The 20,359-nt window shown below is 36.3% G+C and overlaps 2 protein-coding genes across 3 annotated transcripts; one reads left to right on the top strand and one right to left on the bottom strand.

Moving 5' to 3' along the window:
- Nucleotides 1-1,745: 1,745 nt before the first annotated feature.
- On the bottom strand, nt 1,746-5,311 carry LOC103981774 (large ribosomal subunit protein uL22). Its single transcript, XM_009398509.3, has 7 exons — nt 5,201-5,311; nt 5,081-5,117; nt 4,737-4,777; nt 2,913-3,143; nt 2,726-2,828; nt 2,592-2,659; nt 1,746-2,045 (listed from the first exon to the last, which is right to left on the bottom strand). Exons 1-7 carry the CDS (start codon nt 5,201-5,203, stop codon nt 1,977-1,979), a joined length of 552 nt encoding a protein of 183 aa, XP_009396784.2. The 5' UTR covers nt 5,204-5,311; the 3' UTR covers nt 1,746-1,976.
- Nucleotides 5,312-6,218: 907 nt separating this feature from the next.
- On the top strand, nt 6,219-18,427 carry LOC135637099 (uncharacterized). 2 transcript variants are annotated; one of them, XM_065149497.1, is made up of 5 exons: nt 6,219-6,275; nt 6,399-6,491; nt 7,459-7,658; nt 17,059-17,288; nt 17,834-18,427. In XM_065149497.1, exons 2-5 carry the CDS (start codon nt 6,400-6,402, stop codon nt 18,110-18,112), a joined length of 801 nt encoding a protein of 266 aa, XP_065005569.1. In that variant the 5' UTR covers nt 6,219-6,275; nt 6,399; the 3' UTR covers nt 18,113-18,427. The 2 variants fall into 2 exon arrangements, with proteins under 2 accessions (XP_065005569.1, XP_065005568.1); XM_065149496.1 differs by having other exon boundaries at nt 6,234-6,491.
- Nucleotides 18,428-20,359: the final 1,932 nt, after the last annotated feature.

The raw sequence follows: 20,359 nt of genomic DNA, 5'->3' as shown, positions 1-20,359 counted from the left end.
AGTGGGGGGAGTGTGTGGGTTATATGGGAGCGACCCATCGCATGTGCCTCATACTATGGGTTCCGTTTGTTTGTCTACAAAGCAAGACATTGCTTGTTGTCCAAATGGGACATGGCCGAGAGCAGGCAATCATTTCATTTTTTGCAGTTTAACTATTCCTCTCAGGCTTAAAGCCGTAGAAATTCAAACTTTGCTCCCCCCCCCCCCCCCTTTTTTTTTTACAATTTAATAATTATATATAAATATAATTGTATGTTAAATTAAAAATATAAAAAACATAAACAGATATGTTAAAATAAATTTATAATATAGTGAAACAATATGATACGCACAAAACAGACACTGCAATGAAATGATGGGATGATAAAAGTCAACCGACGGTGTAACAGACGACAAAATACACGACATATTCTTCGTATATTTTCTATTATGATAAAAGTCCTATAGCTATAATGGATGATTTTGCCCTCTGATTTAATACATCTCATTTTGGCCTAAATTGTTGTATATGCATATATAGTACTTTTTTCTGCAAAGAATTTGCTTGTTTTTATTTTCTATTTTTCTAGATTGTTGGCAGCTCAATAGATCAATAAAGGTAGCAGTGCATGTGGCTGCAACGACCAGTAAGGCAAGTTGGCATCAACTAAATGTCTAACATTAGATAGCCAGGATTGATACTGACATAAGACAGTAGTATGCCTTCTCAAGTTGCTAAATTCAAAAGTAAGTCAAACTGCTTTCCTGGGGCACAGAAAAAGAATTGTAAATTGACTGCAAACTTGCAGATCTAAAAGAACAACTACTGGGGGAGGAATTACACATTAGAAAAGAAAAGGACTTGTCATCTTTGAAGCAACCTGAGGGGGGCAGGGAATCTTGTGACACTTGAGTGGTTTTGTGCAGACATAGTTTTACTGTCAACCAGCTACAAAGAGCCTTCTTTGTCGGTGACCCTGCCTGGTGAAGGACACAATGTGAGACACATCAAGATAGATGGAAGCAATTGGAAGGTTAGATAGCAGCATTCAATGTTTGACTTGTATGTTTTTTTCTCCAAACACAAAATGCCACATGCCACCCAAACAAAACACCCATGAAAGAATTGAAAATTTATGTCAACACTGGTCAAACAGAGTTTGCATTTTGAGAGTTTGGACATTGAAGATTTCACAAGAGCATGCTACAGTTTTGTAAGATAAAAAATTATGGCTTCTCGTATTAGGGTTTTACCAATAAAATATTGTCTTTATATATTTATTGCTAAATGCGAAGACCTGTTTGAAAATTCATATAAACAAAACACAGAAAGCAGAATTTAACAATGTTTTGGAATTAATAAACAAATCTTTCTCCAGTTTATTGAAACTTAATATGATCAAGTAAAGCAGCTCATCTTGATAATTTATCTATACACAAAAGCCAATATTCTACCGAATGTTTTGTGCAATTTGCATGACATCTTTGTAGAACTGTGGCATGAAATATTTTGTTCAAAACACTGATCCTACACTACGGTGTGTCAAGTTTTCACCATTGTGGCACATGAGAAGAACAACTACACAATTATTGGATCCACAGTTGAGATCCGAGAAGACATGAACAGGATAGCATCAGTTCTGATAACCAGCACTACTGTTCAGTATTTCCATTTTAACAAGATAAAATAATTCCTCAAGGTGATTATACTGATAGATCTTAATCCACGATCCAAGATGATGATTTCAAAGCAAATGTCTGTGCTCTAGGGGAAAACAGATCAAATACTCAACGATTAAGGTGTCACATTGCTTCCATTTCGAAGTAGCTATGGAATCCCACAAATTTCCCAATCAAAAACAAAGGTAGAAAAAGATAATGTTCCAGAAGCACTAGTAATCTCCAGAATATCTTTTGTTACCAAAAATAAGATAGCCTGCATCTATTTCAAATCAGCCCAAGATCAATGCTTTCCTCAAAGCTGTAACCACTGATCTTTAAGAAGACGCACCACTTCGAATAGCTTGAGATTTCTTGGGCTTGCTTGGTGCAATCTGGGTCTCCGGCTGTAAGACATGAGCAGAGTATGATTAGGAATGAGGTAGAAAGGAAAATAAGCCACACAAACCATTTCCAAAAGAAAACATTCTTATGCATAATCTAACTAAAAACCACATTTGTAATCAAAATTTCCTGATTTATGGCTTTAAATTATATTATCATGGATAGATCAATGTAGAAAATCCCAGCCAGAATATCTGCAAGCATTCTGATTGTGTCAAACAGCAATGAAGAGTAAGTACAAATTCATAGGTCCTAGGGGCTTGTTATCTGTCATGAAGAATAATAATGTCTGATGCAATGAAAAGGATGCCAATAATCTAGACAAAAGAAGCACAGGTTGCACAAACAACCTGAACTTCGGTATATGTTATTAGAAGACCTCCACCTCACAAATCAGCTATCGTGGATATTGATCAGGCAATATGAAATTTTTTAACTAAGAGTTAAATAGATTCATCTAGGCTACCAAATGATGAAGACAGCTTTTGACATGCAGCAATCCAAGAATACAGAGGGACGTGTAAATAGGGAAAAGATAAAAGAATAACCTCTTTCTTGACTGGCTCTTCCTTCTCCGATAAAATCAATTCAATATGACATGGAGAGGACATATATGCTGCCAAAAAAATGATGAGTCAGTTTCGAGAAACTAACATTAATTTGGTTCAATTACTGTACTCACGGTTAATTCGTCCATGAGCACGGTAAGTCCTACGCCGCTGCCTCTGAGCTTGGTTCACCTGGATGTGTGAGATGTAGAGAGCATCAACATCCAAACCTTTCACCTGAAAATAAGAATATAACCGAAACCATTTTAAGACAAGTATAACACTTAATTTAAAAGGAAAAAACACATGATAGATTCATACCTCTGCATTACTCTCAGCATTCTTGAGCAAATCCAAAATGAATCTGGCTGATTTCAGAGGCCAGCGTCCTTGCCCATTTGGATGACGACCCTTCGCTTGAGCTGTACGTCCTACACCCCCACAAAACCTTCGGAATGGAATGGCTTGCTTATGAGCAATTACATCTTCAAGGTACCTTTTAGCCTTCGCTAAAGGTAGCTTTCTAATTGCATGAGCTGTCTCGCGAGTATTCTGTTGCAATTATACAACATTTCAATTAAAATATAAATTGCATAACGTATAACAAAAACGGGCTGATATAATCATTACTGAACTCTTTGCTTTTTAACAAAATTGTCCAACAAATATGTAAGTTATAAATCTTTCTTAAAAGAAAACCTGAGCGATATACCATGGATTATTAAAACATGTGAGACTTAGAAATAATTGTTGTGTCCAGATATATCTGTATAGGACATCAATATCTATCAAATGCATCTCAAACTAGAACCCGTTTTACACAAATAGAAGGTGCCTCTCTCAAACACTACATTACTTATACTAGTGTTCAAAATAATTACAGGGCATGTTTATCGCCTATTGTAAGACTGCTGAACATGTAAAATTCTTAACAGTATGTCTGCATTTAAACTCTTGACTTATCATGAATATGTAACAACATAGTAAATTTTTAAACAATTGCTAAAGTACATTATTTCACCACTATTATAGTTGGCCATAAATATTTTTAAACAACTGCTATTAGTTCCAGGTTGAACAAGCCAAATTGAAATGGTAGATCAATTTTCGTAATGATTATGGAAAAATAAAATATACATCAACAACAGTCTCTTAACAATCATACTTCATGAATTAAAATATATATCAACCTAAAATGGTAGCTCAATCTTCCCTGTTCTTCCCAATTTCTCAATCGTTTATTCTCATATTCTTCATGAATTAAAAGTATTCTTCCTCACAATCTTACCATTGACGATCAATTTCCAAAGCAGCTATCAGCTGCTTTTGACCTGAGTTCTCTATTTCCACATATCTGGACTCATTATGAATAATGTAACGTTCACAACAAGCCCTCCGAACGACAATATCTCATTCATAGTTTGGGACAGATAAATACTGCCTGATATTTATCAGTCTGACCCCTAACCAGCCCACAGACCATCTCTACTGTCCGATCTGCTTCAGACCAAGGCTTACCATTCAGTTCAGGTCAAAAACCAGGCTTACTGCCTGATTTTAAAGGTAAAACACAGGTTTCAGGCAGTATATTTACCTATCATTTTTCCTGACACTGATAACTGCCTTTTTGGTTTATCTCTCTCGCCACACCTCTCACAGCACTGCCACAGCCCATCGTGTTGCCAATGCCACTTACTGCTCATCTTTCTCATCCTACTCCTCCTCCTCTCTCTCTCTCTCTCTCTGGGGTCTGTGCGGACTGGTAGATGGGGATACCATGTGTTGATTTGTCAGTGTGTACCAGATTTATACCAATCCAATGGTAGCAATATTTAGTACCTTGATCACATTCGTATCAATATGATTTCTAACTCAAGCTTCGAGATCAGAAAGATTTTACCAAAAGAATTTGATAATAAATAAAACAATACCTTCCATGTCTATAATTTTCTCGATTCTCATTCTCTTCATGATTTATTGTGAAGCCAGCTAACATTATCTAAGACTCATCGTCTAATGTGTATAAGAAGACACATCTAGTAAACCTCCTAAATTCATATAGGTTATGCACAATAAACAAGACAAACCAACAACAGCACTAGATCTAACCACTAAGTTCTGCACTAAAATAAACATCTAACGCACCTTGAAGTGAACCCTCAAGTCCCGGCCCATGGCCTTGGAGGCTGCAAAAGAGATAATTTTATGGGTTACTATAAGCTCATAAAAGTTAATCGCGTCTGCAAAACCATGCACTGATCATTTCGTTGACATATTCCGATGAAAAAAAAAGTTAAAAATTTGCTGCAGGAGAAGCTAATGACCACAATTCGTAGATCTGAAAATTCTAAACCCCACAATCGGAGCACTAATGTAGAACCATATACAAAATGCTACCAAAATCGAGATCGAACCAAATATAAACCCTAGACTGCAAGTTCACGAGATCAAATCGAAAACAGAGCAGGGAAAAGTGCAGAGAAACTCACACTTGGTCGGGTTGGTGGGCTCTCTCGAATACTTCACCTGATGACGAAAATGGAACATCGAAAGAGATCCGATCAACAATGTTTAGAGAAAAACCAAGAGAGGAAATGGGAGGAAATTACCATGGCGTTCGGCTCTCCACTGCACCCCACTCCGTTTAGCGCACGCTTCTCTCGGCCGGCGCGGCAGAGAGATGACTCTTATAGATAGGGGAAACGAAACCCTAAACCAAGGGAGATCATGCTCCGATTTGATTGTGATCGATCCGGTCCACGTTTCAATCGCGGTCCGAACCCCACGTTTCATTGTGACTTTTCATGTGTGTGAATTCCCCGTCCATCAAAATAAACTAATTCCATAAATCACAATAAATTACTTCTTTATTTTTTTTTCCCTAAAATTTAGTTTGTAAACGTCATCGTTTCATTAAACGAGTAGTGTACATTGCAATCTTGGAAGCTTTGAAAAGAGCCAAAAACAAAAAAAAAGATGGCTTGCAGGTCTTGTGGGTTAATGTGATGTTTTGGAGGCTTTCAATTGGCTGAATGAAACAAATGATGTGCCTTGCAGTCAAAGATCAAGAGTCTCAACAATTCTCTTTCTGGTACAGTAACTTAGAAGTGTCAATCTTCTTCTCCTCCATCACTATAAATATAAATATCATGACGTATACGCTTGCCAATTCTATAAGTATAAGAAACTCCTCTCATGTGCCTCTTTTTTTTTTCTTCTAATAATATGATTTTTAATTGCCCCGTTAATTAGAAAAAACCACTTCATATAATATGGTTATTGTAATCGCTAATTTAATAAGACGGCCTACTTAGATGACATATCCAAATGATACATTATCATTTCTGACCACTGATATGACACATCGAATATAATAGAGGTACTTTATAGGCACACCAATTCAGACGCGTGTGATTTCTAATCTGTCAAGACAAAATGACCAAAAGGGTCATCAAAATCTTGATCATGATGCACTCTTTTAATTGTTCATCGTTAACAATAACTTAATTAGATCAGTGAGTTTTGCTTTGCTTAAACGCTGAGGGGTAAAGACGTAAATTAGTTAGTGTCGAAGAATATACTTGTAATTTTGTCTCTTTCCTAATATAACGACGATACATTTATCCGGTACACAGCTGTTCAAAACCCACCACCGTTCCTGCGCTCGGGTCTTTGGTGTCACTGGTGGCTTACCTCTCTTAGATCTCCTCTTTCCTCTAATCGCTACTTTCTTTTCCTGGATTCTTTGTGTTCGTTGAACGATCGTTTATTTATTGGGTTGTCTTGTGATTCCTGATCGTTGCCAAGGATGGAGGAGTCCGGGAAGAGGGTTTTGTTGACCTCCGGTGGAGATGAGATCTCCAAAGGCATCGCCTACCACCTGGCGAAATCTGGCTGCAGGTTTGGTGACTCTCCTATTCTCCACCCTGGAATTGTCTGATCGATTCGTTGTTTGCTATTATTTTTTGGTTGATCTTCAATGTAATGAACCTTATGTTTGGAGCGCTGATCTATTTATCTGTTTATTTATATGTGGTTGCCCAAGAAATTGAATTTTCTTAACTAGTTTTAATACGATGATAAATAGAATGGAGTTGGATAGGTTGCATCTGAGGAGAGCAATAAGAAATTTTATGCAGGAAATGACACTGTGAGTTAAGATCGTCGAAGAAAGGCAAGTGCAGACTGCAGATGTGGGTAACGCAAGCTTTACTATCCATCAAACGAAAACTGCTATCTGTAATTCTCATAATAAATTGTGATTTTAGTTTCTCTTAAAATATCCTTCAAGTCTGCGTTTATGTAAAGCTTCCAGCAATAGGAACCTGAGCAACTTCTTTTTGCAATAGTTTGATCAAATACTCCTGACAAGGATCAAATTCGCAAGATTACTTGCTTCCCGGGAAGACCTAAATTCGGACAAATGAGTCATTAGTTGATGATTACAGTAACGGACCAGTTTTAAATTTTTTTGGAATATCAGCGTATGGGTCTATTGACTTGTATCAGCTAGTTGGCGTTTTCAGTATATCTGACATTATTGGTTAACTTATTTTTATCTTGGAAGTTATTCTTTGCAGTTTGGTGTTTCTATCACTGTATTAACTTTTGAATGTTCATTCGATTTAATGTCTTAATTGGACATTGATATCTCTTTATTATTATGGTGGTGTTACTGTGCTTCACTATGCCTAAAGGTCAAATTCTCAATTTGATGTCTCCACTAGCTATGTTGATGAATTAAATGATTTTATATTCATAGATTCGATTGTATCTTGATGCTATTCCTAAGTCCAGTGTATGCCTTTGTAATTTTGCTCTTTAAAAATTGTTCTTCTAACTCTAATTTTTGTAACATCATAACTAGGCTGGTTTTAATGGGCGATGAGGATCGTCTTCAGAAAATGGTGGGGGATATTATGAGCTCTTTAGGTGGTTCCTCTCCTTTCAAAGTGGTTGATTTGAATATGGAAGAAGAGCATGAGTCTTTCTTTGATGAGGCAGTGGAATTGGCCTGGAAGCTTTTGGGGTCACTCGATGCTTTTGTCAGTTGTTATTCTTATGAAGGTAACTTAACAAAAGTGCTGCTTTGGGTCGATAAAAATCACATTCATTAATTCTTATTGGTATGAGGTTATATAGTGTTTTCGAATTACAGAAAGATGCTGGAAGCATACTAGTTATCATGAAACTATCCATGTGTAATTAAAAGTCATTTAACATAGATAAGAATATGTAGCACCTCATGAAGAAGATAAATAATTAGGAAAACTAAGTGAGGGAAAAGCTTGCATTTATTTATAGAGCACATTTATAGCTGTAATTGTGATGCTGATTCTAGAATTTATACAGAATGAGAAACAAACACTTTATTTTTCTTAATGTTCTAGTTTTAAGTATCAAAACTCAAAAAATAGTTATTGTTAAGCTGACCTCGGAGTGTTTTCTAAATTGGTCTTAGTGCTACTTTAAAAGAAAACAATAACAGCACCCACAATATACTTCTATGATTCACCGACAAGTAGAAGTCTGCATTGGATCAATCCATGAAGAACTCATCAGTGCTATTACTGAATTTCTGGAAAAAGACCAAAGAGATTAAACCTATTATCGAGGCTTATAAGCTCTCTGTTTTTGATATTCTACTACCTCAACATATCAAGTCTCATAAAATAAATAATATTCTAACATTGTCGATTTGGTCGATGATAGAGAGCCTGATCAAACTATTTCTGTGAGTCAGTAGGTGTCATATGATTCCTTATCCTACTTGAACAATGTTTGAGCCTTTCTTTGCCTTGCTCAGGATTCCCTGGTATGTAGGAGTCTTCATTGTGGATGAACTTATGGTAGGGCACGACATAAGGTGGGTGTGATTATGCATGAGGTAAGATGCAACCTGAGTCACTAATGTAGAAACGTGGGAATGCATAGGCTCAAGTTCTCAAGTGGGGTTGTTATTGTATGTTGTCCTTGCTCTAAAACTAGGGTTGATAATGACACCAGCTAACAAGTACTACTCCGATTCAAGAGGAAGTAGAATCTTGCACAGGAATCATCTATGAAGATCAAAATAATATTTTTACAGAAAGTTGCAAGGATGAGAAAATTATAATATTACATGTATTCCTACGCCTTTTCGATACCGGGGTGATGCAGAATGAGGGGTAAAGTAGAATAGATTTCGAAAGAAAACCGATGGTACAGTTTTTCAGATAGAAAATATATGAACTCACGATAATACTTCAATAAGATAGAAAAACAGCTCACCACCAAGTTTAAAATCACAAAAGGATCCAGAAAGTTCACCACCCAAAGGAAATTAAACAAGAATACAGAACCGAAAATAAAAGACTCGCAACTCAAGGAAGTATCCAAGAGATACAAAGTTTAAGGGAGAACTCCAAGAGAGCTTCTACCAAAATATCATCAGTTTCTAAAGTTATTTCTAAGCCCTAAACACCAAAATAAGTACTAGTGCATGAAACAACCCTTCATGCATAGGGAATTTCGAAATTAAGTGTTTTACAGTTGTTAACCAACTCCTTTAATGCATTCCTTGGTCATGAAGAAAAGCACATTGAAATAGCTTTAACATTGTGCAGGGAATATGCTGATGAGCTGTCATATTTGAGTGGGCTAAGTTGAAGATTATGAGGCAACATTTTTGGCTAAAAAAAAATCATATCATCAGCAAAGTCCATATAAGTAAATTATAGCAAATTAGATACTCCTATGTCAATCTCCCCTAGTTGAAATAGACTTGTCCTCAAGTCCTTGTTTGTTTTGTTAACATGATTGTGAAAAGTACTTAAATCAGCAACATTAAATGTTGCGGACACTCCATAATCTTTAGGTAGCTTGATCTTATAAGCGTTTTTTTCAATTGTCTTGAGCACTTTGAATGGACAATCAGTCTTTGGTTTCAATTTTCCAAATTTGTCCGGTGTAAACCTCTCCTTCCTTAGATGAATCCAGACCAAATCACCAACATTAAACTCCATATGTTTTCTGTGTTTGTTGGCAGCTTCCATGTACCTCTCATTTTGCTTTTCTGTATTTGTTTTAACACCCTCATGTAGCTTCTTTATCTGCTTTACTCTCTCATCAGTATCTCCACTAAATTCCTTAGTTGTCGAATAAGGGACGAAATCCAAAGGACCAACAGGATTAGCACCATAAAGAACCTCAAAAGGACCCTTACCAATACTATGGTGCATAGAACAGTTATAGGCAAACTCGATTTGTGGAAGAATGAGATCTCACTGCTTAATATTCTTGCCAACATAGTTTTTAAGCAAATTTCCCAAGCTTCTGTTCGTTACCTCAGTTTGCCCATCAGTTTGTGGATGATGCGAGCTATTGAAATTTAAAGAAGTACCTAGCTTCCTCCAAAGAGTTCTTAAAAAATGATTAAGAAATTTTGAATCTCAATCAGACACCATAGTTCTTAGAATACCATGCAATTTAACAATCTCCTTAAAATACAAATCAGAAATATGAGATGCATCATTCGATTTATTACAGAGAACAAAGTGAGATATTTTTTAAAATCTGTCAACAACAACCACGATAGAATTCTTGTTCCTTTGAATTCTTGGCAGTCCCAAAACGAAATCAAGACTCACATACTCTCATGGAGCATTTGGCACAGGCAATGGAGTGTACAATCTAGAATTTTGACTTCTTTTTTTTGCCAAATGATATACTCGACATTGCTTTACATGTCTCTCCACATCTCTAAACATCTTAGGCCAATAGAAGTTTGATTGAACAAGAGCTATCGTCTTGTCTCTACCGAAATGTCCACCCAAAACACCACCGTGAGCTTCAGCTAGAATTACTTGTCTCAAAGAACAAGATGGAACACATAAAACATTAGCTTGAAAAAGAAAACCATCAAAGATAGAAAATTGTTGAAAGGAATCTGATTTGCAATTCTACTATATTGAGTCGAAATCCACATCATTCTCATAGAGATCTTTGAATGTTTCAAATCCAATCAATTTGACTTGCATTGCTGATAATAAAGAATGCTTTCTGCTAAATGCGTCAGCAACTATATTTTGAACACCAGATTTATGCTTGATTGTAAAGTTATAAGATTGTAAAAACGTCACCCAAGCTGTATACCTCTTGTTTAGCTTGTGCTGGTGATTAATAAACTTTAATGCCTCATGATCAGAATATAGGACAAATGGCTTGGCCAGAAGATATTGACTCCAATGAGATAAAGCTCGAAAAATGACATAAAACTCCTTGCCATAGGTAGAATATTTCTTTCTCGTATAATTCAGCTTTTCACTAAAAAATACAATGGGCTTTCTGTCTTGACTCAAAACAACACCAATTCCCACATTAGATGCATCACATTCAACCTCAAACATATTGTCAAAATTTTGTAGAACTAAGATAGGAGCTTCGGTTACCTTTCTTTTTAAAAGCTCAAAAGCATCATTAGCCTCACTAGTCCATTTGAATTTATCAAATTTCAGACGTTCGGTGATTGGAGCGACAATATAGCTGAAACCCTTGATGAATCTTCTGTAAAAAGAAGTTAAGCTATGGAAACTCCTCACATCATGCAATGAAGCAGGTGTTGGCTAATTGAGAATAGCTTCTACCTTACTTTGATCCATCATGATTCCATCTTTTGAAACAACATACCCCAAAAATACAACACTATAAGTAAAGAAATCACACTTCTTTAGATTAGCATAAAGCTTTTGCTGCCTGAAAATAAGAAAGATCTCTTTCAAATGATTCATATGCTCCTCTTCGCTCTTGCTGTACACCAATATATCGTCAAAGTAAACTACAACAAATATTCCAATACATGACTTAAGTATGTGATTCATAAATCTCATGAAGGTGCTAGGAGTATTAGATAGCCCAAATAACATAACCAACCATTCATATAAACCTTCTCTAGTTTTAAATGTTGTTTTTCACTCATCTCCGGGCCTCATTCTTATTTGGTGATAGCCACTCCTCAAATCAATTTTAGAGAAAATATAAGCACCACACAATTGATCAAGTAAATCATCTAACCAATAGGAAAATGATAGTCTACTGTGATTTTGTTGATGGTGCGACTGTCCACACACATTCTCCAAGAACCATCCTTTTTAGGCACCAACACGGTTGGTACCACACAAGGACTCATGCTCTCCCGAATTAACCCATTTTTTTATCAATTCATCAACTTGCTTTTGAAGTTCTTCATGCTCCTTGGGACTCATTCTGTATGTTGCCTTATTAGGTAGAATAGCCCCTGGAATAAGATCAATGTGATGCTGGATGTCTCTAAAAGGTAGAAGGCCATGTGGAATCTCTTCCGGTATAACATCTTTTAACTCCTCCAGGATTTGTTTCATGATTGCTGGTGTCTCCTTGTGTTGTTCATTTTCCTCTACTACTGCTAGAGCCATAATATGACCACTCTTATCTAATTCACCTTTGCATTCACCATAGGACATAAAAGCGCTAACTTTCTTCTTTGGTGCACTGATTTCAGAAGGTTGTAATGGAGTTAAGATAATCTTTTTTTCATTCACCTTAAAAGAATAAGTATGTTTGTAACCGTCATACAACACCCTTCTATCATAATGTTAAGGTTTTCCTAACAGCAAATGACAAGCGTCCATAGGAGCAACATCACACCATACTTCACCTTTATAATATTTGCCGATAGAAAATGAAACTAAACATCTTTTAGTTACCTTGATGTCATTTCCTTTTTGCAACCAATATAATTAGTATGGATGTGGATGAGGGATTGTTTCCAACTTTAGCTTCTGCACTATCTCTAAAGATACCACGTTCTCAAAGTTACCGCTGTCGATGATCACCAAACACACCTTGCTAAGAGACGTGCATTTAGTGTGAAACACGTTTTTTCTCACTCAACTTTCATCCTCGGCCACATAAGACACTTGTAAACTACACTGCAATACAATAGACAAACCATGAACTGCATAAGTAACCTCTTCCTCATCTTCATCATATTTTGGTTCGTCGTCGGCTTCATCTACTCATCTATCATTAAGATCTTTAACCAAAGTTATAATCCTCCTATTTGGACAATCTGAAGCAATATGCCGAAAAACCATGACATTTGAAGCATTTTCGGCCACTTAGGGTAGAAGAATTAGGTGTTTTTTTACTGCCAGCAGATTCTTCACCCTTTTCTTGCACCTTCGATATCACCTTGCTTTGGACATAGGCTTAAAACTTCCTCCTTTTGTATATCCTTCTTTTGAACCATACCGATAACTTTTTTCAAATTTCTATTACTTTTCAACTTTGAATGCTAGCTTGCTCACATCATTTAAAGACCAATATGACTCAGTTGAACCACGTTAGCAATCTCATATTTCAGACCTCCTAAGTATCTTGTAATGGTTTGCTCTTCCGGTTCTACAAGTTCTTATTTTAACATCAGATTATCGAATTCTGCAGTGTACTCCTCCACACTAAGATTTTTTTGCTTGAAATCATGGATTTTGAGAAAGATCTCTTGCCTATAATTGTGTGGTAAATATTTTCTCTTTAGTTCCCTTTTCATTTTTTCCCATGTTACGATTTTACTCCTCCCCTCACGTTCTCTTTGTTTCTTCAGATTTTCCCATAAAAAAGAAGCATTCTGTCTTAGTTTGAGTGCCACAAGTTTGACTTTCTTTTGTTCTGGTGGTTCATGAAAATCGAAAATTCTTTTTATTTTATTAAGCAAATTGATAAAGTCATCAACATTTATTTTACCTTCAAACTCCAGAATCTCCAATCTTGGGTTATATTTATTTTGCCACTCTTCTTGGACTCCATTTCTTGTTCGACATTTTCTCGACTCCCTTGGAAGAGAGGGTGTATCATCATCAGAAGTATACTCGTGGACATCATTTTCATGCTAGTTGTTTCTACTTCGAAGTTCTTCAATTATTTCATTTTTTTCTTGTAGACTACGCAACAATCTTCGTAGTTGCAGCCTCAACGACTCAGCATCATCTTCATGGTCGCTACCTTCACCAACTACATCTTTTCCATTCCGCCTTGTCATGATCTCTAGCCTTTAGCTCTGATACCAAACTAATACCGGGGTGATGCAGAATGGGGGGGTAAAGTAAAATAGATTTCGAAAGAAAACCGATGGTACAATTTTTCAGATAGAAAATGTATGAACTCACGATAATACTTCAATAAGATAGAAAAACAACTCACCATCAAGTTTAAAATCACAAAAGGATACAGAAAGTTCATCACCCAAAAGAAATTAAACAAGGATACAAAACTGAAAATAAAAGGCTAATAACTCAAGGAAACATCCAAGAGATACAAAGTTTAAGGGAGAACTCCAAGAGAGCTTTTGCCAAAATATCATCAATTTCTAAAGTCCTTTCTAAGCTCTAAACACCAAAGTAAGTATTAGTGCATGAAACAACCCTTCATGTATAGGGAATTCCGAAATTAAGTGTTTTACAGCTGCTAACCAACTCCTTTAATACATTCCTTGGTCATGAAGAAAAGCACTTTGAAACAACTTTAACTTTGTGTAGGGAATATGCTGATGAGTTGTCATATTTGAGTGGGCTGAGTTGAAGATTATGAGGCAACATTTTTTGCTGAAAAGAATATTATATCATCGGCAAAAGTTCATATGAGCAAATTGTGACAAATTAGAAACTCCCGTGTCACTTCTGGGTTCCTATATAGTGTATTTTAATATCTAAACTTCTCAGTTCCTATTTAAAAGATTCTAATATCTGAACCCTATAAAAACATATTCAATTTATTTGTTTGTTGTTAGGGAGAAAAGGGTTGTTCGGCCTATTTCCATGTATCAGAATGATTCTTTACTTCAGTTAGACAGTGTCCAAGCTTCTTTTTGCATTGTTTAGACTACTACACTTGTGAGGCTCTCGGTCATGGATGAATGTACGAGAGGACATGGCACAGGATGGGTGCGATCACTTGTGAGGTGAGACATGGATGCAAAAAGTGCATAGTAAGAAGACAACTCTAGAAAGTATGATATAGATTGACTACTTCCTATTGATCTACAACAAAGAAAGCGAGCATTAGAATTTTCTTTAGCAAGAGTTCCTGGCAAGCATCATCAATATTCAGTTTGTGTGGAGGAAGGTATGCTAGCATGGGAAGATGGCCTAAAACACATTCAAAAGTTCAAAAAAAGTTTTTAACAAGTATATGGAAGCCCTAAAATGATCTTGTAAGTTCTGAAACATACTTAGCTTAAATCTCAGCAGGTGTTTGAGACACATAGTTATGTAGTTTAATCACATGCAATTGAAGGGAAAATCTTCAAAAATTATCTAGATTCATATTGATCATAGAAGAAGATGAATTGACCATCTCTTTTGAGGAATTCAATCATCTCAGAAATTCTAGAAACCTATTCTACCCCATCAGAGTGGTGCAAACACATAACATAAATATGATAGAGGGAGTTGATTATAGGAAGTAGAAAACCATGGTAGTGAAGAGAGGGTTTAAAAGTAGGATGAAACACTCCAGCAGGAGAAAAGCAATAATCAAGGCCATAAGGCCTTAAGGGTTAATGTTTTCATTATTTTAAAAATTTTTAACACTTCATGCTACAAGCCTCCTCAGGATGTAACCCTTATTTATACTATAGATTACTTAAGCCTTTAGCAAACAAAAAGAAAAAAAAAAGAAATCTTTATCTGATAAAATCCTATCAAATCTTATTGTATAAAAAAATCATTATAAATTGAATGACCTCTATGTACAATGCACATGGATACCCTTTAGGGTTACAGAAGTAGTTTAAACTTACAAAAGAGACTAATCTCATCAAAACATCCTTCCTTATATATAACAAAAGTATGAATAAAAATACTCGTTTTGCATCAAGAACAAGAAAAAAAGTAAAATAGCTCAACTTGATCCCTAAACTAGATCTAACCAAATTAGATTTTGGAGCCATGGTTGCAACAAGCTGATTATATATGGAAACAACTAGCTTTTATTTTGGAAGCAACTTCAACTCAAAAGACACAGGATAGAAAATTGGTTTTAAAGCTCACTTTAGTTTCAGTTCTTTTTTTGGCTTGTGGATATTCATCTGAATAGCTTTGATAGTTCAAGTATTTTTGGCCTTAAGCATGGAGGCTTCAGTCAATCTCATAGAAAATATATAGTAAAAAGAAAATAAGTTTATCAATCTTAATTTGATAAACATAATTCTTAGGTTTTTTGCCTTACAATCTAGATATATTACAACAACAATAACAACAACAACAAAGTTGAAATTCCCAACTAGTTAAGGTTAGCTACACGAGTTTTTTGCCACCATGTAATTCTTAATTATAAGCTCAGATTTTGCATCATATTTATACAAATGCCATGTCAAATGGTCAGAAAAATAATATTGTCTCACATGTTATGAATTATTATTCTTGTTTTCAGATGTTGTACTATTGTGGTAGTTAGAAGGAAAAAAAAGCCTACTGGGCCATTGATTGAAGCATGTTTAGACTTTGTTAGGTATCTTTTAATTTTTATCAATATAAAAGAGGGGGTGTAATGCCAATACGGGATCAGGGAAGGGGAGGGTCAATATATGCAGCCTTGCCTCTAAATATAGAGAGGTTGTTTCTGTGACTTGTACCCTGGTCTCCCAGGTCACAAAGGAGCGTTCCAAGGTTTGCTCTGATTTTTTATCATTATAAATACATAAATAGCTTTTATCTGAAAATCATGGACTAGGTACACTTTGTGATGAATGCATAACTGATTCTGTTTACTGATTTCAAGCCCATCAGGCTCAAGAAAAAAATTTGCAGCCTTTGAGGAGTTACTGTAAACATATGTCAAAAAGGAGAATAAGATGTAACCATAAGTGAAGTTTATCGTAAAATAAAGTTTGTCACATTCTAGTGATTGCAGTCTAGGCCAGATACTTCTATCTGGCTTTGATGCTGGAAGCCAGATTGGCTTTTGGTCTGTTGCAGTTCAAGTTTGTAAGTCTAGTTTCACTGAACAATATGCACCTGAGATATCAAATAAGTGAAAAAAAAAACATGATCATACTTTGACTCAAGTTTTTGTCAACCTAAACTCAAGGCCTTGCTCAGACCATTATGTCCATTCCAGAGTCTAGATCTACACACCAAGCTTGCCATTCTGGTCTTGTTTGTAGACCGCACCATGTTTTGTGCAATTAATATTCCTCACACTGATACATTATTAAGTTTAATCCAGCACTAAGATATTTCCATTGTGTTTTTTGTATAAAGTGTTCTTGATGGAGTCACATAGCAAGTCTTTGTAAATTTACATCATAGGTTGTATGGCATTTGATTTGTATTTCTCATTTGTAATGCAACATATTTGGTTTGGCTGCTTGATATATGTATAAGATGTAGCATGGTTTATGGTCTTAGTTCCTGGTTTATTAAAATTTATAAATACTGAATTTTTTGTACAGGGAAGATGCAAGAATGTCTTAATGTGACTGAAAGTGAGTATAAAAAGACAGTGAAAGCTAATTTCATGGCACCTTGGTTTTTGCTAAAAGCAGTTGCGAAAAGAATGCGGGATTTTAAAACGGGTGGTTCTATAGTATTCATATCCCAGATATTAGGGGCAGAAAGAGGCTTGTATACTGGTGCTGCTGCCTACGGATCAAGTTTGGCTGCTGTACAACAATTAGTTCGAGTAAGTACATCTTAGCTGAAGCTTCTGCTTTATGTGATTTCTTGGCTTTCATGATTTCATTATTGTTAAGCAATTAGGATCCAGATGATTGAGATTCAATATGCTTAGCACACAACTACATTCATAGAAGGAACCTTTACTAACTTCTCCAAGGGTTTATCATCTTCTCTCCATTATGGTTAAAGAAGTTTCTCTGCCGATGGTGTTCCAATGCTGCCTAGTAGTTTAGTTGGAAATATGTCCCTTGTAGTGTCATGAGTCTCATTAGAGGGAAAATTTTGGTACAAGGCATATATTTTGGTTCCTATTTTAGGTGCCTGGAGTTGCTTTAACCAATAGATTATTTCCAAGGCTCCTAGGCAAAGTAAAATTTCTAGGGACCCAACATTCTACATGTGAGTTCTTTTTAATGCCAATTTCACAATTGAATATGATTTATGGCAATTTCTTTCTTCTCTCAGCTCCTCATTAATCTCAAGAACCTTTTATTGTATATGCCTATGAAATGTGTGCTCCTTGTCCATTTTGCTGAATACCATTTGCAGCTGTCAGCCATGGAGATTGGTAAGTACAAAATACGAGTCAATGCAGTTGCTCGTGGGTTGCATTTAGATGATGAGTATCCTCGATCAGTGGGGAAGGAGAGGGCCGAGAAGTCCACGGCAGATATAATGCCACTGATGAGGTGGCTTGATCCGAAGAATGATCTTGCTTCCACTGTGATATACCTGGTGGGCGATGACTCCCGCTACATGACTGGCACTACTATCTTCGTCGATGGAGCTCAGTCCATTGTGAGGCCTCGAATGCGTTCTTACATATAAGTATTATAGCTGTTGTTCAATAAGCACCTCAGTTATAGTCTCATTGACGGAGGGATATCTATAAGTGAGAGTGTTGTTCAATAAGCTCAGTCCTTGTGTTGTGGTTGGATTTAAAGTATGTAAAACATATAAAAGTGGGTGGGTGTTGACAATTTTTGGCAGTTGCCAAATGTCTTGCACTTTACGTGCAATGCCTTCCAAATGTTTGGTTGGCATCAGGATTCCAAACGAGGGATCATTGAAATATATAGTTGATTGATCGAATGTATGACGTGCAGGAGTCGTAAATGACAAGACTAAGTCATAGCTTGTTTCTGACTTCCGTTTCGGCTCTTACAGTCACGTTGCTATCCAAGTCTAAAGGATACATAATGCCAACCACACATTGCACCTTCTGGTCTGCTACAGTGATATGAACCGAACATTGAATATTTTTGCTGCAACTGCTCACCGGGATCTTTATTGTCAACCCATCAAAGGTAGTTTGGTCACGGTAGAATCTGATTCAGATGTTACCGCAATGGATTGACTTGCTGCTGTATTGTGCAGAGGATAACGATTAGGAAGATAAGGAACCACCCCTGGTTCTTGAAGAACTTGCCCAGGTCACTGACCGAAGCAGCACAATCTGTGTACTACAAAAGGGACAACTCTGGGCCTACCTATTACAGGACAACACTAGACCGCAGAGGATCATGTCATTGTAGTACACAATACCAGAGTCGTCCATATTTTCACTGGATTGCAAGCGACTGCTCTCCTGGATCTTTATTGCCGACCCATCGAAGGTAGTGGTGGTCCTCCAAAGCCTCACGATAGAATTTGATTCAGATGTTTTCGCAATGGATTGACTTGCTGCTGTTTTGTGCAGAGGATAACGATTAGGGACAACACTGCGCCTACTCTGGTTTGCTATTACTTACGTTACCAGCCTCTTTCCTAAATTCTTTTATCGTGAACCCCCTCTAATTTTGTACTCCTTTGACTTTGATTAAGTAATATATATAGTTTGTATTTTTTTTAAAAAGTCTTCATCGATTAATAATAAGATCGATATGAAAGTATAAAAATTATAATATATTGTTGGGAAAAACTTGTTAAAGCAAAATATTCTTTTCCCTTTTTTTTATCAAAATAGGTTCCTAATTAAAATACCAACTTGGTATCCAAATGTAAATATCAATCAGCATAAACAATAGAGCAAATAATCAATTACACAGTGAGAACAAATCTTTTAACGTGAAAAACCCAATGTGAGAAAAATTACGGGACCGTAGTCCACCTCAAACTTCTACTATCAATAATACTGATAACAGGTTTATAGTAGGTCTTCTCTAGAATAACTAGAGGATCAGTATAACATCAAGAATATAGATCTTGGCTCTAGCATATCATCAGGATGGATTTCCTCAAAAGAGAATTCTAGGTCTCATAGAGTGAATATCATAGGAAAGTACCTTAGAGAGGGTAAACTGCATATCAACACCGTTAGGATTGTAGAGTTTGCTGCAAGGATTCTCCATTTAAAATTTAGGTTGAAACTGACAACGTTTGACCACATATCGTCAAGTAGAAAACTCAGAAACCTAATCTTTCTCTCTCTATTTTTCTCTCCTCTTAACGCCATCGCACAATGCACACATTCACTACACGCACACACACTGCCAATCACCCAAATTTGCCCTTTCTCTCTTGATTTCTTTGATTTGGGCTCATGGCCCAAATTTGTCCAAGCCCACATATGGGCTTGACCCAACAATTCTCCACCTCCAGCTCATATGGTGGGCTGTACTAAGCTCGCTCTTCGCCTACATGCTTCAAGCTTCTGCTTAGGTAAAGACTTTATCAACATATCTGATCCATTCTCATTGGTATGTACCTTTTCCAATCGTAATTTTTTCATCTCAAGCACATCACGAATCCAGTAATATCTCACATCAATATGCTTGGATCTAGAATGGTATGTTGAATTCTTGGAGAGGTGAATGACGCTCTGACTGTCACAGTAAACAGTATATCCTTCCTGTTTCAAGCCCAATTCTTGTAGAAACTTTTTCATCCATAAAGCTTCCTTGCAGGCTTTAGTAATTGCTATGTATTCTGCTTCTGTGGTTGATAGAGCAACACACTTTTGTAACTTAGACTGCCAAGAGACTGCTCCTCCTGCAAATGTCATCAAGAATCCCGAAGTGGACTTCCTGGAATCAGTATCACCTGCCATGTCTGCATTTGTGTAACCTTCTAACA

This window comes from Musa acuminata, chromosome BXJ3-4 (assembly GCF_036884655.1).
Source record: "Musa acuminata AAA Group cultivar baxijiao chromosome BXJ3-4, Cavendish_Baxijiao_AAA, whole genome shotgun sequence".
In the NCBI taxonomy this organism is placed as follows: Eukaryota; Viridiplantae; Streptophyta; class Magnoliopsida; order Zingiberales; family Musaceae; genus Musa; species Musa acuminata.
This window is presented reverse-complemented; position numbering and strand designations above follow the sequence as displayed.

What these genes read in the sequence shown, in the direction of transcription:
- LOC103981774 (XM_009398509.3), bottom strand. An exon ending in ATGCTGAGAGTAATGCAGAG is followed by an intron (nt 2,829 to 2,912) that starts GTATGAATCTAT and finishes TCTTATTTTCAG; the next exon opens with GTGAAAGGTTTGGATGTTGA. An exon ending in AAGAGCCAGTCAAGAAAGAG is followed by an intron (nt 2,046 to 2,591) that starts GTTATTCTTTTA and finishes CATGTCTTACAG; the next exon opens with CCGGAGACCCAGATTGCACC.
- LOC135637099 (XM_065149497.1), top strand. Translation starts at nt 6,400, where the DNA reads ATGGAGGAGTCCGGGAAGAGGGTTTTGTTGACCTCCGGTGGAGATGAG. An exon ending in CTGGCGAAATCTGGCTGCAG is followed by an intron (nt 6,492 to 7,458) that starts GTTTGGTGACTC and finishes CATCATAACTAG; the next exon opens with GCTGGTTTTAATGGGCGATG. An exon ending in CAGTTGTTATTCTTATGAAG is followed by an intron (nt 7,659 to 17,058) that starts GTAACTTAACAA and finishes TTTTTTGTACAG; the next exon opens with GGAAGATGCAAGAATGTCTT.